This window comes from Miscanthus floridulus, chromosome 2 (assembly GCF_019320115.1).
Source record: "Miscanthus floridulus cultivar M001 chromosome 2, ASM1932011v1, whole genome shotgun sequence".
Lineage (NCBI taxonomy): Eukaryota > Viridiplantae > Streptophyta > Magnoliopsida > Poales > Poaceae > Miscanthus > Miscanthus floridulus.
The window spans coordinates 128,389,063-128,415,453 of record NC_089581.1 but is presented as its reverse complement, the minus strand read 5'-3'; the positions used below and the strand labels follow the sequence as shown (position 1 = coordinate 128,415,453).

General features: G+C 48.9%; 2 protein-coding genes across 5 annotated transcripts; both read right to left on the bottom strand.

Moving 5' to 3' along the window:
* Positions 1–208: 208 nt before the first annotated feature.
* LOC136529517 (E3 ubiquitin-protein ligase BRE1-like 2) lies at positions 209–24,294 on the bottom strand. 4 transcript variants are annotated; one of them, XM_066522595.1, is made up of 20 exons: positions 23,742–24,294; positions 23,545–23,639; positions 22,711–22,872; positions 22,530–22,623; positions 22,212–22,442; positions 21,948–22,115; positions 15,394–15,584; positions 15,172–15,255; positions 14,898–15,017; positions 14,628–14,814; positions 14,326–14,486; positions 13,344–13,415; positions 12,419–12,495; positions 11,253–11,447; positions 2,340–2,412; positions 2,186–2,272; positions 1,538–1,675; positions 1,143–1,345; positions 902–1,064; positions 209–729 (listed from the first exon to the last, which is right to left on the bottom strand). In XM_066522595.1, exons 3-20 carry the CDS (start codon positions 22,870–22,872, stop codon positions 598–600), a joined length of 2,538 nt encoding a protein of 845 aa, XP_066378692.1. In that variant the 5' UTR covers positions 23,545–23,639; positions 23,742–24,294; the 3' UTR covers positions 209–597. The 4 variants fall into 4 exon arrangements, with proteins under 4 accessions (XP_066378692.1, XP_066378687.1, XP_066378699.1 ...); XM_066522590.1 differs by lacking the exon at positions 23,545–23,639; XM_066522602.1 differs by lacking the exon at positions 23,545–23,639 and having other exon boundaries at positions 22,536–22,623.
* Positions 24,295–24,486: 192 nt separating this feature from the next.
* LOC136529539 (probable calcium-binding protein CML20) lies at positions 24,487–25,475 on the bottom strand. Its single transcript, XM_066522619.1, has one exon. It carries the CDS (start codon positions 25,231–25,233, stop codon positions 24,736–24,738), a length of 498 nt encoding a protein of 165 aa, XP_066378716.1. The 5' UTR covers positions 25,234–25,475; the 3' UTR covers positions 24,487–24,735.
* Between the last annotated feature and the right edge of the window lie 916 nt (positions 25,476–26,391).

The window sequence follows — 26,391 nt, the reverse complement described above, 5'->3', positions numbered from 1 at the left end:
CATAAGAATAGGGTGTGTGTGCACACGTTCACATGTGTGTGCGTACATGTAACAAAATAGTAGGATGGAGGTGTACAGTTGAATTCTCAAAAACTGAATGTTAGATTATAAGAATCTCCCATTAGATTATATCTATTTGGATCTCATTCTCACAATTCTTAGGAGACCCAAACATGACATGGAGTCCTAAAGCACATCAGTTTTGGGATTGACAGAATTTTGGCTTCATGTATTCTGTCTTGATATAATCCAAACACAATCGTAGCTTACCAAACATATGGAAGATATAAAAAGAAAATAAACAATCATGGACCTAGTTGGTTTGTCCCCCTAGAGGCCCAGACAAACCTATCTAACGCAGACAACCTCTCATTGGCTGAGGTGAGGACAAGAACCAAGCAGCCCTATGCGTGGAACTACAACTCTACCCGAAGGGTAATCATACATGCATAGGATACACGACTGCAAATAAGTTAGGAACTTCAGTAATAAAGCAAGTTAGATCTAGATGTTTGCCAAGATAACAGACGATATTCACAGGGGAGTTTGTCGCGCTGTTCACACAAGTCAGTTCGTCACTGTCACTTTGGTGAGGTTTCATATCTTCACCTCCCTAACGTCATTTTGTCCGAATGGGGTTCCACAGCCAGGACATTTCCGGTGGCGAATCTCAAGGTTCCTCTGGATGCATGGTGAGCAGAATAGGTGGAAACATTTGGTGATCACAACCTGTTAACAAATATGCAGAGAAATACAACCCTCGTCAGTTTAGGCAGCAAAACTGATCATCCAACAGCCAGAGATACAAAGAGGTAAGAATGGCGTAAACCTCTGAAATCATGATTCAGAAACAGGTTCAGGTCATTCAAAAAGATAAAGCTGTACAATACATTATATGTACCTCTTTAGGCCGGTCAAAGCAGACACCACACTTCAGAATAGCCTTGCATTCCTTTATTTCATCCTGAAGTTTCTGGATAGTAGTCTCTTCAGTCTCAGAGGTCAGCTCCATAACTTCATTTTTCACCTCTTCGTATTGTTCTTCAAGCCGCCGCCTCTCATTCCTGGAAAAAGTAAAGGTAACGAGCAAATGACAAGAAAGCCAGCGGCATTGCATGATCAACTTGCAACAGAAGCCTAACCTCTCATGCTCCAGCAACGCTCTCAGCTCAGATATCTTTTGCTGAGTTTGCTCATATTCTTTCTCAGAGGATCCAACAGAGGACCGAAGCCACTTGAGTAACTTATCTGTGTTGGATACCTCCAGCGTAATCCTTTCCAGGCTAATAGTAAGATGCGTGTTTTCAGCTGAAGTTTTTATAGCTTGCGCTACACAAGTGTTCATCTGTAAGAATCATCAAAGGAAACCACTATTAAAGTTTGCTCACTTCCGAGTGTAAGCACTAAAACAAATATACTTTTTGAAAGTTGATGTCTGCTATTTGACTCTGTTGGCACACAAATAAATTCAGTGACTGCAACTTGCCAAAAAATGATACTATATAAAGGAAGTATTACAACAGAAGTAAGACAATACCTGCTCTTCACCACGGGCAATTTTCAGTTTAGATGACTCCAGTGAAGTGTTAACTTGCTGGAGTTGCTTCTCTAGCATAAGCTTGTCAGAGAGAAGGGAACTACAAGCTTGTTTCATCCTCACACTATCTGATACTAGCTGTTAGATGAGATTTAAGTTACTGATAGCAACCAATAAGAAAATCAAAGCTTATATTGCTTTTGCCAATGCAAAACTGCAGAAAGAGATTTGTAAACTTGATTAATGTGCATAATTTCCAGCAATAACTAGCTAATAGACATCATGAGGTGGCCAATCAGACGTAAGTGAAGCTCTATGTCTTAGCCACTACAATATCTGCAAAAATATGCCATAAAACCCAAAATACTGGTATATTATGTTTCTTGTTAGATCCTTTTTCCTTGTTTGCCAGAAGTTCACACTTCATTGCACATCAAAATATGGTTGATCACTTACATACCTATTATGTTCGCTAACAAGGCAGAATCAATAAGATTGTCTGAAATTTTACAGCTTTTCATGACTTTATAAAGTAGGTAGTGTCATGTCAAGATTGGCATAAAAAACTCCGGGCATGTATCTCCAATCCGTATGTTATGACTTTGCAGCTTTGACGTCAAAGTGAAAAAGGAGAGAACTAATAAATACCTTTATGTTAAAGTCATCTCTATCAGTAAGCTGTTGAAGAAGATGCTGATTTTGCGTTTGCATGTCTTCATATGCTTGACCAATTGTCTGTATGCAAATATTATACATTTTACTCATACCCCAAAACAGTACTGATAAACAAAAAAAAACTAACCTCAATATCGGAAATATAGGCATCTCCTTCAGCCTTTTTTATTCTTATCGCCTCCTTAAGTTCCACAACATCTCTGATAAAACAGATCACAGAGGTGACAGAGTATGGCTTAGACATAGAAAATCAAATCTTAACAAAACAAATCTAAATGTTTACTGGATTCACATATATAACATATTTTTCTCGAACACGCAGGAGAGCTGCGTATCATTGTATTAATAGAAGAAACAGAGAGTCATACATAGACCCGAACCCCACACACCCACCCACCACTACATAGACACTGGATCACCGGTTAAGAAAGACAAAAAGACGACCCTACAACAGTCCATTAGACTGATCCTCCAGCAGAGAGCAGGGAAATTCCCTTGGCTCCTGCTAGGCTCCACCAATGAGCCTCTTCCCTAGCCAGAGCCAGAGCCAAGTTAACATTTGGGGTTAACCCATTAAAAACACAATCATTTCTATGTCGCCAGATGCTCCAGGCTCCCAAAATGACTAGGGAATTCAGACCCAACCTATAATCTCCACTAGCAGCTCTATCAACTTTTCTGCACCAATTATCAAAGGATTGGTTAGAAGGTTGAGGAGCAAGTGCTGCAAAACCAAAGCGCGACAGGAGGGAGAACCAAAAGTCTCTTGAGAATACACAGCCCACAAGAAGATGTTGAATGCCCTCCTCCTCTTGATCACATAGAAGGCACTGATCTGGATGAGGGAGCCCCCTCTTTGCCAATCTGTCCGCTGTCCAACATCTATTATGAGCGACAAGCCACATGAAAAATTTGCATTTGGGGGGTGGGTGGGGGGGGGACCCAGGATTTCCAGATTCTCTCATAAGGTTCAAAGAAGATTGCACCCTGAAAAAGCGTATCATAGGCGCTCTTTGCTATATATTTTCCTGAAGTAGATAGCCTCCAGATGTGCTTATCAGGAATTTCCTCATCATAGGCGCTCTTTGCTATATATTTTCCTGAAGTAGATAGCCTCCAGATGTGCTTATCAGGAATTTCCTCATTTACCTCCACGCCATTCAGGATATCCCAAAGTTCAAGATACTGAATCAAGGCGGTTGAACCGATCTCACCTTGTATGTGATCTTCTACTTTCGTGTGTGAAAAAACAGAGATGGAGAAAACCAACCGCATGTCCACACTAATCCGCCTCGCCCACCCACGCCCACTGCCCGGCCCAGCCGCCTCCGCCCGCCCCCTCCGCGCCGGCTCTGCCCCGCCCTTGCCCACGGCTCCGGCCGCGCCCACCTCGCCCTGCTCCAACTGGTGATCAAGGGGAGAGGCGGTGGCCTACTCCGACAACCCCAGGCATGGCTCGGTGTTGGAGTATGAGAGTATGTGTATTAGGCCCATGAGGCCCATGTATGACCAATATACATTGCTACCCTTCTAGGGTTAGCCTGATGATGAAATCACAACTCTAGCATGGTATAGAGCTAGGCTTTCCTCCCTCCCCTTCCCCACCCAGCCGCCAGGCGCCGCCGGCCGATTTCTTGCCGCCGCCATGGCTGGCCGCCCTCCCCCTCCCTCCCCAACCTACTTCCAGGCTTTCCCCTCCCTTCCCTACCCGTCCTGGGCCCAGCGCGCGGGCGCCGGCCTCCTTGCCGCGGACGCGGATGGCCCGGCCGCTGCCGCTGTCGCTGCGGGCGCGGGCGCGGGCGCGGGCGTGGGTGGCCCCAGCCGCCGCTGCGGGCGCGGGCCCGCTGCTGCTGGGTGCGGGCGCAGGCGGCCCCGCCGCTGCGGGCGCGGGCGCAGGCGGCCCCGCCGCTGCGGGCGCGGGCGCAGGCGGCCCCGTCGCTGCGGGGCTCTGGCGCAGCGGCCCTGCCTCCGCGGGCGCGGGCTTGGGCAGCCTGGCCGCTGGCCCTGCCGCCGCGGGCGCGGGCTTGGGCAGCCTGGCCGCTGCCGCCGCCGCTGCTGCGGCAGGGGCGGGCGCGGGCGCAGACAGCCACGCCGCTGCCGCTGGGGGCGCGGGGGAGAACCTGGAGCCTTTCTTCTTCCCCGCTCCTCCTCCTCTGCCGCCCCCTGCCCTCTCCAGACGGCAGGGGCCAGCTCCGCTCTCGCCGCTGCTCTCGTGGCTGCACGGGCTGCTGCTGCTGACAGCCAGGCCCGGGTGCGGGCGGCCGCCCTCGCTTTGGAGCGCGAGCGCGACGCGGCTGATGCCCTGGCCGCCAGATCGCTGAGGCGGAGCAGCTCCTCGTCCTCCCTACATCCTACGACACCGCGGCCACCTCCTCAGGCTCGACGGGTCACCGCGCGTCTCACACCACGGTCATCTGGCACGACCCGGCCGACCCGCACGTCGCTCAGCTCCACTACCAGGCCGGGGGTGTCCAGAACATCCGACTCCTCGTCCCGGTCGTCCTCGAACCTGAGTCGCCCTCTTACGCCCGCTGGAGGGACCTGGTTCTCCTCACCCTCCGCCGCTACGCCCTCGACGACCACGTCCTAGTCGACGCCTCGGTCGCAGTCCAGACCTCATCGTGGCTGCGCCTGGACAGCGTCGTCCTCTCCTGGATCATCGGGACGATCTCCCTGGACCTCCACGACCTCGTCCGCAACTCTGCTGACGCTCGCCGGGCCTGGCTTGCGCTCGAGGGCCAGTTTCTGGGCAATGCCGAAGCCCGGGCCCTGCGTCTCGATGCGAGCTTCCGCACCTTCGTCCAGGGTGACCTCTCCGTTGGCGACTTCTGCCGGCGCATGAAGAGCATGGCGGACTCCCTCGGCGACCTTGGCTGGCCCGTGGAGGACCGCATCCTGGTCCTCAATGTCCTCCGCGGGCTCAGTGACCGCTACGCCCACCTCCGGACGTGGATCACCCGGCAGAGGCCCTTTCCCTCCTTCCTGCAGGTCCGTGACGACCTTGTCATGGAGGAGCTCACTCAGGGCGTCCAGCCAGGGTCCACCTCCACGCCAGGGTCCTCGACTGCCCTGGCCGCTACTCCTCCGGCGCGTTCCCTCGCTCCACCGCCGTCGTCGCTTCTTGGTTCTCCTCCCCCCGGGCCGGGCGGGGGTGGGGGGGGGGCCGTGGCGGCCGCCGTCGCCGCGGAGGGGGACGTGGGGGCCGCGGAAGCCACCACACACCGGTGCAGTCGCCCTCCGGAGCCCCTACGCCCGCGACTCCACGGGGTGCACCCTCGCCCTCCTTCCACAACCCGTGGTCGGGGCGCATCTACATGTGGCCCTTCCCGGCTCCAGGCGGAGAGCCTCGCCCACCAGCAGCCTTGCTCACTGGAGCTCCTCCAGGGTTTCACTGCCCATCTTCGTGGGTGCCACCTCCCGACATCTTGCCCGGGCCTGTCGGTTGGAACCCGGCGGCCTTGGCCAGATCCTTCAGCACCATGGCCCTGACACCGCCTGCTGGTACCGACTGGATTGCCGATTCGGGTGCCACTTACCACACTACTCCAGACCCTGGTATACTCTCTTCTATTCACCCTCCTTCTTCCTCTCATCCTTCGTCCATCATGGTCGCGAATGGTTCGTGTATTCCAGTTACGTCCGTGGGTGCCGCCGGCACTCATGGTTCCTTTCGTCTTCCTGACATTCTTGTTGCACCCTCTATGGTTCACAACCTTCTTTCTATTCGTCGTTTTACAGATGACAATTCTTGTTCTGTTGAATTTGACTCTTCTGGTCTTACTGTGAAGGATTTGGCTTCCCGGCGTCCTCTTCTCCGATGTGACAGCACGGGACCCCTTTACACCCTTCGGTTTCCGGCGTCTGCTTCCTCTTCGTCGCCGTCTACTTTGTCAGCTGCCTTCGCCGCCACTCCTTCTTCCACCACTTGGCACCGTCGCCTTGGCCATCCTGGACGTGATGCTCTGACGCAGCTTAGTCGCAGTTCCGACATTGGTTGTACTCGGGCTCACGATGAGCACTTGTGTCATGCGTGCCAGCTGGGCCGTCATGTTCGTCTCCCTTTTTGTTCTTCTTCTTCACATGCTACGCATGTGTTTGATCTTGTACACTGCGACCTATGGACATCTCCTGTCATCAGCATTTCTGGGTATAAATACTATCTTGTGGTGGTTGACGATTTCTCGCATTATTCGTGGACTTTCCCTTTGCGTGCGAAGTCGGATACTTTCACCACTCTTCTCCACTTTTTCGCCTGGGTGTCTACTCAGTTCGGCCTCACCATCAAGGCCGTCCAGTGTGACAATGGCCGTGAGTTCGATAACGGCACCTCCCGTGCCTTCTTCCTCTCTCACGGTGTCCAGCTGCGCATGTCTTGCCCGTATACCTCCTCCCAGAACGGCAAGGCCGAGCGCATGATTCGCACCACGAACGACACCATGCGCACCCTTCTGCTCCAGGCGTCGCTACCTGCTCGCTTCTGGGCAGAGAGTCTGCACACCTCCACCTATCTCCTTAACCGCCTTCCTTCCGCTGCCTGCCCGGCTCCCACACCACACCACGCTCTCTTCGGTACCCCTCCTCGGTATGACCACCTTCGTGTCTTCGGGTGTGCGTGTTACCCTAACACCACTGCCACCGCTCCCCACAAGCTGGCTCCCCGTTCCGCTCTGTGTGTCTTCCTTGGGTACTCCCCAGATCACAAGGGGTACCGGTGCTTTGACCTCACCTCCCGTCGGGTCATCATCTCTCGCCATGTGGTGTTTGATGAGTCTGTCTTCCCCTTCTCCACCACCACCACCCCATCTCCCACCCCCGATCCGACCCCTTCTCTTTGTTTCCCACTGACACGGTGGTCCAGCCACCTTTACCGCTGTCTCCTGCAGGTACTGCTTCCCCGTGCCCCTCGCCGGGCCCGTGCCCCCGCTCGCCACCCACCAGTGACGCCCCTGGCCCTGCGCCCTGCCCGGGTCCGGAGGCGTCGCCCTCCGGAGCTGCTCCTGCCCCTACGTCCGCAGCGGGTACGGGGACGCCGCCTGTCGCACCTCCTGCGCGTTTCGCCCAGCCGGTGCACGTCTACCGGCGCCGTGTGCCGGCGGCACCGCTGCCTCCGGCATCACCGGGGTCCCCTTCTCCACTGGTGACGCCTACACCACCGGTGGCCCCTTCTCCGCCGGCGACCCCTACACCGCCGCCGCCGCCTCAGGCTGCCCGTGTCGTGTCGCCGGTGTACCACCCGCAACTCCTTCACCGACACCCGCGGCATGTTCACCCTATGGTGACGCGACACGCGGCTGGAACCCTGCGGCCCCGGGCTCTCGCGACGATGCCCGACGACCCGCAGATCTCTCCTGTACCCTCTTCCGTTCGCGACGCCTTGTCGGACCCTCATTGGCGCCGCGCGATGGAAGAGGAGTACGCGGCTCTCCTCGCCAACCAGACATGGGATCTGGTGCCCCGTCCACCCGGATCCAACGTCGTCACCGGGAAGTGGATCTGGACACACAAGCGGCGGGCTGATGGTTCCCTTGAGAGGTACAAGGCTCGCTGGGTTCTCCGGGGTTTCACTCAGCGCCCTGGAGTCGATTATGATGAGAATTTCAGCCCCGTGGTGAAGCCGGCCACCGTACGCACAGTGCTCTCCCTGGCTCTCAGTCGCTCTTGGCCCGTGCATCAGCTGGACGTCAAAAATGCCTTTCTCCACGGGACTCTCACCGAGACGGTCTACTGCAGCCAGCCAGCGGGGTTTGTTGACTCTTCTCGTCCGGACATGGTCTGCCGGCTCAACAAGTCTCTCTACGGGCTCAAGCAGGCCCCCCGGGCGTGGTATTCTCGGTTTGCTGCTTTCCTGCTGACACTGGGGTTTGTGGAGGCCAAGTCAGATACGTCCCTGTTTATCTATCACCATGGAGCTGAGACTGCCTATCTGCTGCTCTACGTTGATGATATTGTCCTCACAGCCTCCAGTCCGTCCTTACTCAGCCGTGTCATCGCCTCTCTTCAGCAGGAGTTTGCTATGAAGGATCTTGGTGTGCTCCACCACTTCCTCGGGGTCACTGTTGAGCCTCGCCCCACCGGCCTTCTCCTTCACCAGCGGCAGTACACCCTTGATATCCTGGAGCGTGCTGGGATGACTAACTGCAAGCCCTGCTCTACTCCAGTTGACACACAGGGCAAGCTGTCAGAGGCCGTGGGAACCGCCGTGGCAGACCCCACTGCTTACCGGAGTCTTGCAGGTGCCCTTCAGTACCTCACCTTCACCAGGCCAGACATCACCTATGCAGTACAGCAGATATGCCTTCACATGCATGATCCCCGAGAGCCTCACCTCACTGCGCTCAAGCGCCTCCTCCGCTACCTCCGCGGCACTGTCGACCACGGCTTACTCCTTCAGCGGTCTTCCTCCACCGAGCTCGTCGTCTACACTGACGCCGACTGGGCCGGGTGTCCGGACACTCGGCGCTCTACCTCCGGCTACGCTGTCTTTCTGGGCGGCAACCTGGTGTCCTGGTCGTCCAAGCGCCAGCCGGTGGTCTCCCGATCCAGTGCCGAGGCGGAGTACCGAGCTGTCGCTAACGGCGTGGCTGAGGCCTCCTGGCTCCGACAGCTCCTTGCCGAGCTCCACAGCCCTCTCTCCCGGAGCACGCTGGTCTACTGCGACAACGTCAGTGCGGTGTACCTCTCCACCAACCCTGTGCAGCACCAACGGACCAAGCATGTGGAGATCGACCTACACTTTGTCCGTGATCGGGTTGCCATCGGCGATGTTCGGGTCCTCCATGTCCCGACCACCTCCCAGTTTGCCGACATCTTCACCAAGGGCCTCCCGTCATCGACCTTCACCGAGTTTCGCTCCAGCCTCAACATCATTGGTGGCTAGTTGCGTCTGTGGGGGGGAATCGTGTGATCGTGTGTGCTTCTTTTCATGTCCAGTCTGTAACTCCGCTGCGCCGGTAGTTCAGACTGCGGGGGGGTGTTGGAGTATGAGAGTATGTGTATTAGGCCCATGAGGCCCATGTATGACCAATATACATTGCTACCCTTCTAGGGTTAGCCTGATGATGAAATCACAACTCTAGCACTCGGCTTGGCCTCCTCCGTCCTCCCCCGCTGCGCCAGCTCCGGCCTCCCACCCGGCTGCGAGTCTAGCCTTGAGGTAGGCAAGCAGGATCCGCGCCCTTCCTCATCCGGTTCGGCGCGTGGCCTTCCTTCCCCTGCGTGCTCCTTGTGCTGGTGGACACCGTGATCGCCGCTGAGTTGAGCCTTGCCATCCTTCCAGTGCACGTCCAACAGAAACTGCTGCTCCAGACCATGACACTCTCCGAACAGTAGACACTAGCTAGAGAATGAGCATAAAAACCAAACATTTCGTAAAAAATTTATGTGGTTCCCATTGCAACGCACGAGCAAGAACCTAGTTGAATTATAAGGACCAACAGCTATCAATTGTTCTAGCCTGTAAATATATCATGGGAGAATTGGTTTCATAGCACTAAAAGAACGCGAGATTCAGAAAATACCATCGAAAGTTCATCATACCGTAAAATACCATTGAAAGTGAATATCCGTTCTGCAATCTAGCACTCCATTACTTTCGCTGTTAATGTCGTTTGTTGGCATCCGTCCGTGGACTCCGCTTCACTAAAAAACGACGTGTACGTCGCGTCAACCTGAGCAGGCCGCCTGCAGTGGTGAGCCTCGTCCCACGGACGTCGGAGCTCAAGCCCGGCGCATGTCCTTGCCTCGAACACTGCCGCCGAGCACTCCAGCGCCAACGCCCTACGTTGCCGGAACCGCGCTCACCCTGGCTCGCCGAAGCCGCCGCCGTCGGAGGTGCACCGCACCAGCCCGCGACTCTGCCTGCAGCAGCCAGACGCCGGAGGTCGCAGCCACAGGCACCAGGGCCTGCCCGGAGCACCCCACACCGGAGCCAGAGTGCGGTCAGCACGGAGCACCCGCACGCGTCGAAGCCGATGCCGCGCCGGAGGCCAGAGCTTAGCGCCGCCTCTGCTCTGCTCTGCTCTCTCGCTCGCTCGCTCGCTCGCTCTCCGTCCGCTCGCCGCTTGGGAAGGGGCCGAAAGACCGTGAACAGGAGAAGCCATCTGGGCACTGGCACCCTCTCCCATCCCGTGCGCACGGCAATTGGCGAGCAGCGCCGCTGCTACCTGCAAGCAGGCCATGCCTGCAGCCCACGAGCACAAGTCGTCGCAGTGCCAAGCACCGCGAGTGCCGAAGACCACCTCCGCCGTCACTCGCGTCCTTGCTCTACCACTGCAGGCGGCCTGCCCAGGTTGATGCAATGTGCAATGTCACTAACAAAGTAACAAGGAGAGGAAAAAAAGCAAGAACACAAGAAAAACACCCCCATCCTGGGCGACACAGGCTCAGTGAAGTCGGACTGGACTTCACACACTCGGTGAGCTCGGCATCACCTTGGCGTGGCGCTACCATTCTCCAAAGCATGGAGCAGGAACGGCTGCTGGACCTTGACGCCCAAAGCTGTCAATGGCAATTGCGACGCTGGGCTCGTGCTGAAGGCGCACCTTCAGGAAGCCGGGCCAGAATCTTGGTGATGTTGATGGCTTGCCCCGTCGGCGGCCTCGCGCATGAGGCTGCCCGCGCCAGCGCGCAGCGTGGCGGCGTTGGCCTCGGCCTCGACTCGGTGTGGCGCGCGTGCAGGGAGGTGACCTTGTCCCCGGCCACAGCAGCGTTGGGCCAGGAGGGACTCGGCCTCCATCCTGGCAGCGCGGTGTCCGATTAAGTTCTCGGCAGCGCAGGCGCAGCTACCACAGCTGGTCCCGAGCGATGGAGCTGCATGCTAGATGGAGAGCCACTGGATTGGGAAAGAAAGGTGCCTGGACGGAGGGATTCACGGCGACAGCAGCCAGTGTGACAGAATGCTATTTGACGGTAACAGACCATTCTTTCAATGGTATTTTCCGTGACGGACATCTTTCGGTGGTATTTTCCAAATGTCATGATCTTTCGATGCTATGAAACCAATTTTCCCATATATCATTGTCCCCAGGAGCAGAAAGCCAACCTTTCAGATGCATCTACTTTGGTCCTTAACTCTTCTAGTTCCACTTCAGCAAAGGAAAGCCTTTGCTGGCATGCAGCTTCAGCTTCATTTGCTGCTTTAACCCGAAGCTCAAGACTATGCTCCTCTAGATTGCTCCTCAAATATTCAGCTTGATTGCGAGCTCGGGTTTCTGATTCTTCAATATCAGCAATTCTCCTAAATGCACAATGTAGAGAAAATGATTGTGATATAATGAAACAAATGTAATATATATGTTGTTCAAGAAAATGAAATATACATGTATGTAAATGTGATTCTTGCATTATACATACATTTCCTCAATCATCCACTATTCACCCTAAAAGAATAGTTGCAGTACCATGGCTAGCCTTCTTGTTTTTTTAAATTGTTTAAATTTTAAATTCTCTGAACTATTTGTCTCTTGATACCAACAACATTTCGAGTCCTATATCAAATAGTCCACCTAATTGCAACTTCCAGGTAAAGTTAACAGTTATCACGTTTCCTAAGAGCTTGATAGATGTTAGACCGGTCATGATTATTCAAAGATAGCACACTTAGATAGCTAACATTGGCAGATACATACATGAAACCCGCATGCACCGCAATAAATTAAAAAAATTAACAAAGTGCATAGACCATGATATAGGCTCAGTCCCCTTTACCATTTACCACTGCTATTATTACTGTTACTAATACCCCTTTTTAATCGTTTAGCCCTTTTTCTAATGTTTAAGTTTCATCTCCAACCTACCCCCAACTTGCTTGAGAATAAATTAACTTTAAGAACATGAGCAACTATAGCAATAAATCTATTTATATAGAAACCATTGCTTTGAAGAAGCTCTAAGAATCATAGAGCAATTTACATACTATCAGCAAATATAGCAATAAATCTATTTATTTCGAAAATATTGCTTTGGAGAAGCTCTAAGAATCAAAGAGCAATTTACAAACTATCTAACAATCCTGAGGTATTGTACATCTAATTTTAAAGCAGATAATCATCCTGACTCCTGAGAGAACAGAAATGCCATCAAATAACCAGGAAAAAAAAAAGAATATAACAATGAGGACAGTTCAACAGTACAATTACAAACCATTTTAAAAGTGGCATACCTTTTAAGCATTAAAAATTGATGTAAAAAATAATGGCCAAGTTTTACCTTGACTCAGGACTTTCTTTCGCGTACATATCTGCAATAAACTCCAGCTCCTGCTTTTCCTGCTCCAGCTCCTCAACCTGAATGAAATTTCATTGACAAAATATGAATGAAAACCCTGCAACCTACTCCCTCCCTCCTGTGATACAATGCATTCCAAAAATTTTAAGACAACTTAAAGGAATGCTCCAATGATGCATGCACCCATGGATTAAACCCAATTAAGGAGTTTCTTCCCAAATTATGGTTTCCTTTTTAACAAATTTTGTCAAGTCTGAGCATGGGCACCATATAGAATGCCTTATATTTCAGTACAAATTTTAGAAGTCATAATGCACTATATTTCAGGACAGGAGGTAGTATCATTTAACTGCAACTTGTGCTCGGAATTTGCATCCGTGAATGCTAATTAAGATTTAGTTTCAAGAAGAGAAAAGGAATATAATTCATGATCAAGCTACCCGACAGTAAATAGATGGTCCAAACCTTATTTCGTTACAACATACACAGCTCATGCGTGATTTTACTTTTGATACAAATCAAAGACTTGAATATGGGCATGCAGGCCATTGAGGAACATTTTTTACAAGCTAACTGCAAAGCTGATTACATATTGATACATGAAATTGAAAGACCAAATGCTATGTTAGTCGACAATATACTAGTGTATTTACAGAAGCTAGGAATCAAGTCTATTATTAAAATGCTGTACTAACCAATCAAGCTCTTCACCATTATAAAGTCAAATGTCCTTGCTAGCACAAAGACAAAAACTTGATATAGCTGCTACTGGTGTCTTTGAGTTCCACAACTCGAAGAAAGACCAAGGAAATACACTAACTTTCCCAGGGGGGTGAATAGATGTATCAATTTCTCATGCTCTTAGCACCACCTTTAAGGAAACAGAGAAGTTTTTAGGATAACATACCAATGCCTTGAGGGACTTGATCTCAATTACTTGTGAGTTGTATTTATCGGATATCTTCTTGTGTTCCTCAATCTGAAAATTCAACATATTTTCGTCACATGTACTAGTCATTTTACTAGCTCTTTACAATGTCTAACTCTACTGAAACATTTTTTAGAAAGTCAACATAACACCATCATACAATTATGCAAGATGGCATCAAAGTATGCATGTCTATTGACTCCACTCTATCCCACAGTGGTCCCACGCTAGTCCTACTTTGACATGAGCAGTATGATAGTCAGAATGCAGTGAGCCAATTAACCAAATGAACTCAACTAAATCCAAAAATCTAAAATTCCAGACCCATTATACTGTGCATTGCTTTATGCTCACAGATATCCAATCCCTAAAGTATTAAGTATTAACTTCATTCAACTTAACCATAGTCATCATAACCTAAGCATATACTGATGCCAGTCCTACTCCGAAAACAATGCATTGGACTTCAAATGATTATATTCTGAAATTAGTGAGTTATGTGGAGAATCCACAGTGATAATAAACAAAATAAGGTAATGCTCCATGGGTATACTATATATGTCAGACAGATGAATGGAAAATGAGGAGTACATCAAGAGAAACCAGGGAAAATCTAAACTTATGAACTGAAGGGCTGGATGAAGAATAGCATGGAACCACAACTCCACAAGCATGTACTTTCAGTCGTTATGGGCATGAACTGGCACCACCACCCAGGTTCGGTCCCAAGACTGGCAGGGTGGGGAACCAACCATCACTTTGATATTAGGGGAGAAAAAGAACTGAGTGGAAGAAATATATGCATGAATGTTTTTCATGAGTGCATGGGAAGCTAACTTCCGACAGGCTAAGCTTTAAAACAACGTTAGGTTACATGAATAAGAATATTACAAAACAACTCGACATAGGCAAAATAAAGGAAATGGTATGCAAGGAATGGTTAACCAGATCAAAGACAAACCTTTTTAGCTACCAATGATCTTAATGATTCTGCTTGCTCACGCAATGCAAGTGCTTCAGAAGCTGCATCCTTTGCTCGACTCAACTGATTCTCCATCATACCCAGCTCATTGGAGAGTGCTGCGGCCATAACATGGATCTCATCCTTGAAGTCTTTCTTACCTAAGAGGATAAATGGAAACAATCAAGAAGAGATGAGCAACTGACTCCGCCCCCCCCCCCCCCCCCCCCCCCCCCCCCCCACACACACACACACACACCCTCCTCCTCAAATAAGGTGCATATGTGACAGGTCCCCTCTACCTGAATCTTGCAAAATCTCCTCAACCTTGGTTTCAAGATCATTCTTTTCAGAAAAGAGTATCTGAATTTGAGTTTCCAGTTCTTCAATTTTGGTCTCATATGTGGTAATGGTTTGTTTAATACTGTCGACTGATTCTGATTTTGCACAGATTTCTTTCTCCCTTTGCATGAGCTGGTCCTTGTCATTCTAAATTCACACAATGAAGAAAAGCTGGGAAAAAACAAAACAAATGCAACACAAAGCAGTATAACAGAGGACAGACACCAAACCTGTAAAACTTCAACCAACCCTCTATAACGCTCTATCTCAGCATTCAGATGCTGTAGTTTATCATTAAGAATCATGTACGGTTTGGATACCAAGACATACTTCTCATCTTTCAATTGCCCCTGCATGCATAGCACAGTGAAATAAGAAAAAACAGGATCCAACTTAAAATACAAAAATTGAAGGACAGGCCTGGTGCAAGCGGTAGAGTCAAGCGGTAGGGTAGAACTTAAAATACAAAAATGCCAACCCTGCACTACAAATCAAGGTAACAACCTCAAGATCTCCCAGCTCCTTGGATAGTATCAGATTATCCTCTTGAGTCTGATGGAGTTCTAATAGACGGTTTCCTGCGAGGGTCTGCACTCAGTTGGGAAAATTCCACAAATTAGCAGTGAAAGATCAAACATACCACTAAAGATGAAAACTGAGAAGATAGGACTTCCAAAGAGGATCCAAAGAAATTTGAAGATTAACATGATTACAGTTCACAATTACCTTAGCTGCATCAACAGCATCTTTGAGGTCTTGCCAGCTCATACTTTTATCTGAAGATTTATGAGTAGAAATACCACCATTCACAGCATTTGCCCCGGATGCATCCATTACAGAACCATGCCTCTGCAACTGGAGCACAACCAACTTCCTTCGACTTTCCTCAAGTTCTGCAGTGCTTTCCTCTAGCTCACCTGCAATCCAATGAAAGCATTTGCATTATGAGTTTGTTTAGTTTATAGACCGTGTTAGCCAAACTACAATGGTCAGACTCATGGGTGGATCCTATATGGATGTTCGGGTATTCCTGGGAATACATTACTGTCGTGCTAAAAAATATGTATATACAATTATACATGCGTGTATTTTAGCTGGGTCACGTTCTTTGTTCTATGTCATGCATTCTCAGCCCGAAAAATCCAAAAGGCCCACCTGCTATCCAGGTAAACTAACCACAGCACCACAGCAGGCCCATTAAGGGGTTGATCCCTCCCCCTCAGCACTTCACGGTTTACACTCGTGCCTGTTGCCACCCCTCTCGTGACTCTTGGTCTCTCTTCTCTCCTTTTTTTCTAAAACACACACGAAAGCTGTGTATCATTACATTAAGAATTAAGAAGAATAAAAAAGGGGAAAAGAACCCCCATACAACATCACACTCTCACACCTCCATTATGTACAAGCTTTCTTCACTCTCTCTGTGCATCCCGTTTCATCTTGCAATAGTTAATGCATGCTGCCCTTAATTATGCATCATCTCCAATCTAGAACCACAGGGCACCAGAAAGAAACCAAAAGGTCTATGGCCTGCATCGTATTAACTCACTCAAGACAAACGAAAACATCATCCTCCCGTGTAACAAATGGATGGCCCCAACTCATCACAACGAAGGTGAACTTTCCCACTAGTCTTCACAGGAACAGCATAATCATGAACAAAAATAATAAGCCATAGTCACTGATCTCCGTACTTCTTGAACACAGCAACCCATCAAGCAGAAGCCACCAGATGCAGATTTGTTATCCTCTTCTTCCAATTCAACTATTTCATCTCCTCCTCGGCTCCTCTGGTCTGCGACCACCACCTTATCCCAGTTGGCAGCCTCCAAGTATGTTGCGCATTTGCAATTGCCGGCTTTGATCATCACCATGTTTCCCCTCAGTTTAGCAGTCACACGGCATGCACGCATCTGTCAGCGCTTCATTCCCAGGAGCTTTGCCTCCCAGCCACGCACGCTGATGGGATAAGTCTCATGTGTGGGCTGGTCTTTGTGGAGCTGTGCTGGTCACATGGTCCTTATGGCTGCATGGTCTGTTTAGAGGACAGCATCTTAAACTAGAGGACAGCATCTTAGACTAGATGACAGCATCTTAGAGGACAGCATCTTAGCATCTAGGACAGCATCTTGGCATATGCTTGGCTGGCTAGCAGCCTATAAATATGTACCCCCAACCCCTCAGGTTGGCAAAATTGCCCCAACTCCTAGTGTTATTGTTATGGCAAGTAGAGCCGGCCCAGGGACCCACGTGGTACTGTAGCGGCGCGGTACTGTAGCGCGTGAGGTTTGTTAGGAAAGAGATATGTGGTTTGGTTTGTTAGGAAAGATATATGTTAGATTGATTCGGTTATGATATTTTCTTAGAGGTCAAGTCAGTCATCTCTATAAAAAAAAGAGAACCTTATATCAATTATAGAAGAAAGGAAGAAGCAACAATTAAGTTGCTGGCTTCCCCTTCCCCTGGGAGCCAGCCGTTCCTGCCCTCTCTCCCTCGCGTGAACAGTACCCGCGGGTACTGTAGCTCCGTCTCCGCCTGGGGAAGCCAGCAACTTAATTGTTGCTTCTTCCTTTCTTCTATAATTGATATAAGGTTCTCTTTTTTTTATAGAGATGACTGACTTGACCCCTAAGAAAATATCCTAACCGAATCAATCTAACATATATCTTTCCTAACAAACCAAACCACATATCTCTTTTCTAACAAACCAAACAATCTAATCTAATCTGTTCACGCGCTACAGTACCGCGTCGCTGCAGTACCGCGTGGGCCCCTGGACCGGCTCTACTTGCCATAACAGTCATCCTCTCTCGATGAGAGTAAGAATTCTGCTACTACCAAGAGTAAGAATTCAGCGACTAACACACGCATCTGTCAGAGCTTCATTCCCTGGAGCTTTGCCTTCCAGCCATGCACAGCACCAGCAGGTTGCTCCAATCTCTGACCACCTCCAACCAATTGGTTTACACAATTCAGGCTCCACAGCGGAATACCAGCATGAGCAGCACCATCCCTTCATTAACAGAGTAAGCTGCTGCTCAGCACATCTTTGGAGCAAATAAATGGTGTACAGATGGCTTCGTAGCTGTACTGATCAGCTACAGTTGCAGGATGATAATTTCATGTGACAGTGACAGGATATATGCACGAGCAATTGACACGAGCAATTGATTTTACAGGATCATAGGATTACTGTATTACGTAACTTAATCTGCCTTTCTAGAACCCATTTATTGTTCCAACTTCTAGGCTGATAGAGCAGGATAATTGATCCTCACTGATCATTTGATCAAACATCACTATATTGTTAGTTAACATTTCAGATCATGCATGAAGACCCTTTGCTACCTGCTGCTGCTTTCGCGTTTGGAGAACGTGGAGCTCATCTGTCCTATAGTATTCTCCCATCTTTGCTACTCAAGCGTGTTCGCATAAGACTCCGAAAAGCACATCATTGCTCTCAATTGTTTTTTTCTGAAATCATTAGCTCTAAAATGTCTATGAAAATCCATATGTTGAATTTGTCTTAAACCATCCTTTAGCAACGCACAGGGAATTCACCTAGTATCAGTACAATCTGGACACCCTGCTAAATAAATATGCACAGCATCGCATAAAGGCCCATTGCAAAACCAGAATTTATTTCATATAATATGGCAATTTTTTAATTATACAGCAAAAAAATGGCATGGTGTGTTCGAATTTAGCACCCGCATTCACATATACTCCTTCTAGTGTCCAGTCAAAATATTCTTAAGTCAACCATTCAAGACTCCGGTCACAAATTACTTTTTATGTGTTGAGCTTTGATATTTGATGATCATACGAGTAGTTTTGAATTGACAATAGTGTCATAATAATAATAATATACTTTTGTTTTTATGAGATGAAACCCGAAAGAAAATCGTTGGGGCGTAACCCTCTTAGCGACGCGCCATATCGGAACCCGGGTATGGTGTTAAATGGGCAAGGGCCGGGTCGTCACCCCCGTGACGCGCCGTGTCGTGATCTGGGCATAGTGTCAAGTAACCAAGGATCGGGTCGTCGCTTCCTTAGTGGCGCGCTACATCGGCGCCCGGGTGTAGTGAAAAATGAGCAAGGGTCTTCGCATCAGAGTCGACGGGTGCGAAGGGTAAGGAAGCTAGTCGAACCAACTAGGATCCATTTAGGTAGTTGGAATGTAGGGTCACTTACAGGTAAGTTAAGAGAATTAGTTGATACCGCGACTAGGAGGCGTGTAAATATATTATGCGTTCAAGAGACTAAATGGAAGGGTCAGAAGGCGAAGGAGGTGGACAATACAGGTTTCAAGCTTTGGTACACAGGGACAGTCGCGAATAGAAATGGAGTAGAAGTTTTGATTGATAAGAGCCTCAAGAATGGTGTGGTGAGAGTGAGAAGGCAAGGAGATAGGATTATCTTAGTCAAGCTTGTCGTTGGTGATATGGTCTTGAACGTAATTAGTGCGTATGCCCCCCAAGTAGGCCTCGACGAGAGTGCTAAGAGACAGTTCTGGGAAGACTTAGATGGCCTGGTTAGAGCTATACCTAGTAGTGAGAAGCTTTTTATAGGAGGAGATCTTAATGGGCATGTAGGTACTACAAGCGCAGGTTTCGAGGCAGTTCATGGAGGTTTTGGGTATGGTAGTAGGAATCAGGAGGGGGAGGAAGTTCTGGACTTCGCGGTAGCTTTTGACCTGATGATAGCCAACACTTTCTTTAGAAAGAGAGAATCTCATCTAGTGACCTTCAGTAGCGGACAACACTGTAGCCAGATTGACTTTGTCCTCGCAAGAAGAAAGGACAAACGAGCATGCTTGGATTGCAAGGTGATACCAGGGGAGTGTGTTGTTTCTCAACATAAGCTTTTGGTGGCAGATTTTCGTTTTCAGGTGCGTGCCCGTAGAGATAAACAAGCTAAGATTGAAAGAACAAAATGGTGAAAACTGAAAGGGGAGACGTCAGAGGTATTTAGGGAAAGGGTTATCAAAGAGGGCTCTTGAAAGGAAGAAGACGACATAAACAATATGTGGGACAAGATGGCAACCAACATTCGGAAGGTAGCCTCAGAGGTGTGTGGAGTAACCAAAGGAAGGGGACGCGAGGCTAAAGATACTTGGTGGTGGAACGAGGAAGTCCAAAGGGCTATTAAGGAGAAGAAAGAATGCTATAGACGCTTGTACCATGATAGGAGTGTGGACAACATAGAGAAGTATAAGGTGGCAAAGAAGACTGCAAAGCGAGCTGTAAGTGTGGCAAAGGGTAGAGCGTACGAGGATCTTTACCAACATTTGAGTACGAAGGAAGGAGAGGACATTTATAGGATGGCTAGGGTTCATGAGAGAAAGACACGGGACTTCAACCAAATTAAGTGCATTAAGGATGAAAGGGAGCATCTCTTGGTAAAGGAGGATGAGATCCGACATCGATGGCAAGAGTATTTTGACAAATTGTTCAATGGTGAGAATATGGACACAACCTTTCAGTTAGATGACTCTTTTGATGACACCAATAGGCGCTTTGTGCGGAGAATCCAAGAATCTGAGGTCAGAGAGGCGTTGAAAAGGATGAAAGGAGGTAAGGCGATGGGACCGGATGGTATCCCAATCGAGGTGTGGAAATGCCTCGGGGACATAGCTGTAGTATGGTTAACCAAGCTGTTCAACCATATTTTTCGATCGAACAAGATGCCTGATGAGTGGAGGAGAAGTATATTGGTACCGATCTACAAGAATAAAGGGGATATTCAAAGTTGTACAAATTACCGGGGAATTAAGTTGATGAGCCATACTATGAAGCTATGGGAGAGAGTTATTGAGCATCGCTTGAGAGCAATAACGCGGGTCTCTATGAACCAATTTGGTTTTATGCCCGGAAGGTCAACCATGGAAGCCATTTTCTTAATAAGACAAGTTATGGAGCGGTATAGGGAGAAGAAGAAGGACCTACACATGGTTTTTATTGACTTAGAGAAGGCTTATGATAAAATACCAAAGAATGTTATGTGGTGGGCTTTGGACAAACATAAAGTCCCAACGAAGTACGTTGGGCTCATTAAGGACATGTACAGCAATGTTGTGACTAGAGTTCGAACAAGTGATGGAGACACGGATGACTTCCCGATTATGATAGGACTACATCAAGGGTCAGCTTTGAGCCCTTATTTGTTTGCTTTAGTGATGGATGAGGTCACAAGGGACATACAAGGGGACATCCCTTGGTGTATGCTTTTCGCGGACGATGTAGTGCTAGTTGATGAAAGCCGGACAGGAGTGAATCAGAAACTGGAGTTATGGCGAGAGACTTTGGAGTCCAAAGGTTTTAGACTTAGTAGAACTAAAACAGAGTATATGAGATGTGACTTCGGCACTACTACTCGGGAGGAGGAAGATGTTAGTTTGGAAGGTCAAGTAGTGCCTAGGAAGAATACCTTTCGATATTTAGGATCAATGCTACAGAGGGACGGGGATATTGATGAAGATGTTAGCCATAGAATCAAAGCAGGGTGGATGAAGTGGCGGCAAGCGTCTGGTGTCCTATGTGACAAAAGGGTACCACAGAAGCTAAAAGGCAAGTTTTATAGGACGGCGATTAGACATGCTATGTTGTATGGTGCAGAATGTTGGCCTACGAAAAGACGACATATTCAACAGCTAAGTGTCGCGGAAATGCGTATGTTGCGTTGGATTTGCGGTCATACAAGAAGGGATCGAGTTCGGAACGATGATATACGTGAGAGATTAGGGGTAGCGCCAATTGAAGAAAAGCTTGTCCAACACCGGTTGAAATGGTTTGGACATGTGCAACGGAGACCTCCAGATGCACCGGTGCGTAGTGGAATCCTAAGTCAGGATAGTAACGTGAAGAGAGGCAGAGGAAGACCGAAGTTGACTTGGGTAGATGCAATAAAAGGAGACTTGAAAGGATGGAATATACCCAAAGACTTAGCCTTAGATAGGAGTGCTTGGAAGACAGCTATTCACGTGCCTGAACCTTGATTGCTTCTGTTGGGTTTCAACTCTAGCCTACCCCAACTTGTTTGGGACTTAAAGGCTTTGTTGTTGTTGTTGTTGTTGTATTACAAATTTATTATAACAAAAAAATTATAGTTGAAGTTTTTTAGACGTCGTGCCAATGTCCAAAACCATCACCTATTTGTGACTCAGGGGTAGTAGTACATTACATAAGAGGGGAGAAAAGTCAAGAGCTGTGAAGGAATCGTCTTAAATGTGGATGCAGCAAAATTTTACCCAAACTGAAGCCAGATGAAGATTTTAATACCTGAAATACGCTTGATTTCCTGTAGCTCACTTGAATGGTTGCTTTTAAAAGCTTCAATCTCATCAAGATACCTTTTGTGCTTCTCGTTGATAATAGAGATAGCTTGACTCGCATTCTTAGCCACCTCTTTCAAGCAATCATTATGATTTCGAAGGGCAACAATAACATCTAAAAAAAGATACAGGTTAATCGAATGGAAAATGGGTAGAGAACTTAGGTGCAGAGTAAATAAGAAGGAAAAATGTGTAAAAATTCCCTTTCTACCTTCATTTGACTTCTGTCCATTCAAAGCTAAAGACAAAGATTCACTTCTAGCTTGCTCTGAAGAAATAGTCTCTTGCAAGGACTTCATCAGAGTAACAGTTGCTGAACACCGAAAAGCAAGAGCTTCTTCAACAAATTCCAACAAGCTAGTGTCATTATTATCTCTGACGTTCCTTGACTTCAAGAGCCTTAAGAGAAATATCTCCTCAGAAGGACACGACTCCAAAGATTCTGAGGAACAATAAGTACACAATCAGCTAAAAAAGCATCACTGCTGAAATGAATTGGACCTTAAAAGGCAATGTTAATCAAATTTACCGCAACCTTCTGATAACTCTTCATGGTCAAGTGCTTGCAAATTATCCAAATCCCCACCAGCCCGTACTCCAAGCAGAACCAAATCATCAATCAGCTATAATATACATAAACATAATGAGAAACATGCTGGAGTGGAAAAGGTCCATAGAGAAATTTTCATATCAGACACAAAGGAAAGAACCTGATTCCACAGTTTATTCAAAGAAATCAGAGTCTTGTCATAAGAACATTGCTCATCTCTCAGCTCCTTGAACTTGCGCTCCAATGCATGCATTTCAGACTTCTGTGCCTCCAGTTGTTGCACCAACTTTTGGTTTTCATATTGAAGAGCTGTGGAATCCATCTGTAAAAATAAAGTAATAATAACGAAAACGCAAAACGTCAGATCCTACAACAGAAAAATGGGGACTTTAAAAGGACACCAAAGTAAAATGTAAAATCCAGCAAACAAACTTTCAGAATTACTCAAGTAATATAATCACAGGTACTCAGTTTTTATGGTCAGCTTGCAATTTTTTCAGACCAAATTACAACTGAAATTTTGAGTTCTTTATTATAGCATTATTACTTGAAATTTGTTTGTTTTCGGTTTGTGAGTCTGGTGAACCAAACAAAAATGTTGATCATGCCGAAGCACTGGTGAGAAAAGGATGTTGGGCTGTGGCTGTAATGATTCACAAGCAATGCAAAAATAATAAGGAAAAATGGTACTTGGACAGAAGCCATGCCAAAGTTTGCCGAAACTGTGAGTATGACACATGCCACTAACTTATTTTAGCATCAAAACAGAGACAGCGCAGATCTTCATTTATTGATCTGATTGTAAGTAATACAACAGTTCAAATGGATTGCATCATTGTACATCAGATGCATGGGTGAGAAGATATGTTAATAAGAAGATTGATAACAAGAAAATGACACGTTTAAACAGTCAGTTGAGCTAATGGAGCATAGGAGCAGCGACAGGTTGTTGCAGCTGCCTGCGAAAGAACTGATGGCAAGGTTAGGGATGTACCTAGCGTGGGGCGCTGGGTACGGGGTTTCAGCTGAACCTCAAAAAAATACAATGGATGGGTTGATTAGCACTCCATCATGTAGCAAAGTAATCCGCTAGTACCATATGGAGCAAAGAAGAGAAATTCAGGTTTGATTCCTGACACCTTCCATCGAAGAACTCAGCTAATTCCACCTAAGCAAGTTAGGGTTCCTTACCTACGGAAGAATTCAATCCCAGGTCTGCACTGGTCTCCACTCCACGCCAATCCAACCCCTGGAGTACGACGAGGCCGCCGACGACGAGGAAGAAGACTGCGAGGAAATGAATCCCTCCGCGTGGCCGGCGAGCTCCGATGGGGTGGAGCAGGAGGCGGGTTCGGCGCCGCCTGCACGCGCTCGGGCGCGCAAGGCCGCGTGCCCGTGCCCGGGCGCAGAAGGAGGCTCGGGAAGGCGAAGAGGCTGCGCGGAGGGAAGCCTCTTGTGCGCCCGGCCGCTTTTGGCGCGGCAGGGGAGGGGAGGAGGGAGGAGGAAGAGGTGGGGTGGAAGGGAGGAAGAAGACGTCCAGAAAATGTGACTGAAGCTGTAGCCAAATATCAGACAATACGGCCCCTAATTTGATATGGTCAACTTTGCATTGAGAATGTTGTTCCATTCGAGGCCATCGTAAGCAGCCAATTATTTCCGATCAAATTTAAGCTTATCTTTATTTGTTTGGTAATCCAAACTGCACATACTTTCATTTCCTAGTACATGACTGGCATTTCAACAAACACCAGCTATTGGCGTCCCACTGATCTTGTTGAGCATGGAGAAGATTGATTAACAGTCATTCGGCCAAGCCATGCAAAAGCACTTGTGAGCAAATAGGAATGGAATAATAACACGGCAGTAGACGGTAGCGGGGAAGCAAGCAGAGAGAGCGCTTCTTCTTCTTCTTTTCACATCACAGTGACGCTTGTAGTACCTGGCTTCACGCAGCCTATTTATTCATCAGTGATCAGATACAAATAGTAGGAGTACATTTTATTCCGTTCACAAGTAGTATCAGCAGTGATTTCTCTCGGCACCAGCGCCACCGGACTGCTGGCTGCTTGTGGTTACGTACACCGTACACGTGCGGCGGCACTCCGACTGCCACGTACGTAGTAGCGAACACTCCCATGCAGTGATATCGAGCGCAGAGCACACAAGGCCCCACCGCCCCGCGTCGTCACTTGGCGTCGGCGACGACAGCGGCAGCGGCCTCCGCCTCCGCCTCGGCCTTGCTGCGGTCGGCTTCGACCCTGGCGGCGATCTCGGCGGCCTCGTGCTCCGCCGCCTCGAGCAGGAAGCTGCCGCCCTCGTCGTCCACGGCGACCTGGATGGGCTGGGACCCGAGCCCGTCGGCGACGGCGAGCATGATGCGGCGCATCTCGTCGCGGAACTCGGCGCGGTCGACGGCGCCGCTGCCGTCGGCGTCGAACTGCTCGAAGACGGCGTCGTAGAGCGCGGCGACGTCGGCCGGGAGCGGCGCCGGCTCCGCGGACCCGAACCCGGCGCCGTCGAGGAGGCGGAACGACTCGAGCGCGCGGCGGAGCTCGGCGCGGGACAGCACGCCGTCGCCGTTGGCGTCCAGCGCCGCGAAGCGCGCGTCCACGCTGCGCGCGAAGGCGGGCTCGTCCGCCACGAACCCGCGCACCGTCGAGCCGTCCAGGACCACCACGCTCATGATGGCTGCTCTCTTGCTTGAACGATCTCTTCCTCCTCCTGCTGGGTGGTGGGTGGTGGAGGCTAGAGCTGGAGAGAATGGAGACGGAGACCGGCGGCTTGGTTTGGTGATTGGTCGCTTTAACTTTGATGGTGCTCGGTGCTTCCTTTTGTTTCGCGGTTGGGCTCGGCTCGGCTCGGGGCTTTAGGTGGATGTTTATCCTGATCCAGCAGCTGCTCGCCCCGTGATATTTTTGGGTCCGGGTGTGGCCAGTGATCACTCGTCTCATCCCACGTGCGCCCATTGATGCTGTTGTCGGATTTTCCAAATGGGCTCAATTTTTGTACTGCTAATATAAGCCAGTCCACCGTGTGCTAGCGAGTAGCAAAACTACTAGTAGCATGGTAGACGGACGATACGAGGGCTCTGGTTTGGTGCCAACCAGCAGTTTTACTTTGGACTTTCCTTTGGATGAGATGAGCCTGCTTGTTATTATTGTTAATAACAACGCGAACCTCGCTTCTATCATTGCGACCGCCCCTTGTATTGGAAGAATCTGCCCGATGTCACGGTTTCGGTGCTAGCTCCACGGTCCACAGTGACGCTTGAATGAGTGAGCACTCGACGCGGTCCCTGCTCCTCTTTTTTTTTTTTTTTTTTGACTAAAGGCACTTTGGTCCTGCTTATATTGAAAGCAAAGGTTTTGCTGGGAATTCCAGCTTACAAGAACGGCACATAACTGCGAAAGTCTAAGAAGATAAAGGCTGTCCAGATTACACGCAGCATACAACAAAAGAGCTAAACTGAAGAGAGGAAAGGTAGGGGCCTGCCACGCCCGCCATCAGAAGTACTCCATACACTTCAGTAGCCTTTGATCACCACGCTCGCAGTCCCTCCTGCAGCTTCAGTAGAGTGTCCTCCATCACCTCTTGGTCCTTCGTCTTGAGAATCTTCTTCCACTGTTTCAACAGAGCCCAGACTTTATAAGCGAGAGCTTTGGGAGATTTGATAAGTTTGTTGTTAAACACCCAATCATTCCTGGACTTCCACACAGCCCACGCTACACTAGTTATCACAAAGAAGTTAACACTTTTAGAACTCTCAACCTCTCCAGCGTTAAGCATATCTTGGAAGTTAGTCATCGAGATAGGCCTCCTGTTCCACCTTAAGGCTAACCCG

Coding starts and splice junctions, on each gene's coding strand:
- LOC136529517 (XM_066522595.1), bottom strand. CDS start 22,872: ATGGATTCCACAGCTCTTCAATATGAAAACCAAAAGTTGGTGCAACAA. Junction 15,256..15,393: donor ATGCTGTTGATGCAGCTAAG/GTAATTGTGAAC, acceptor AACTGAGTGCAG/ACCCTCGCAGGAAACCGTCT. Junction 14,487..14,627: donor GGAGATTTTGCAAGATTCAG/GTAGAGGGGACC, acceptor TTATCCTCTTAG/GTAAGAAAGACTTCAAGGAT.
- LOC136529539 (XM_066522619.1), bottom strand. CDS start 25,233: ATGAGCGTGGTGGTCCTGGACGGCTCGACGGTGCGCGGGTTCGTGGCG.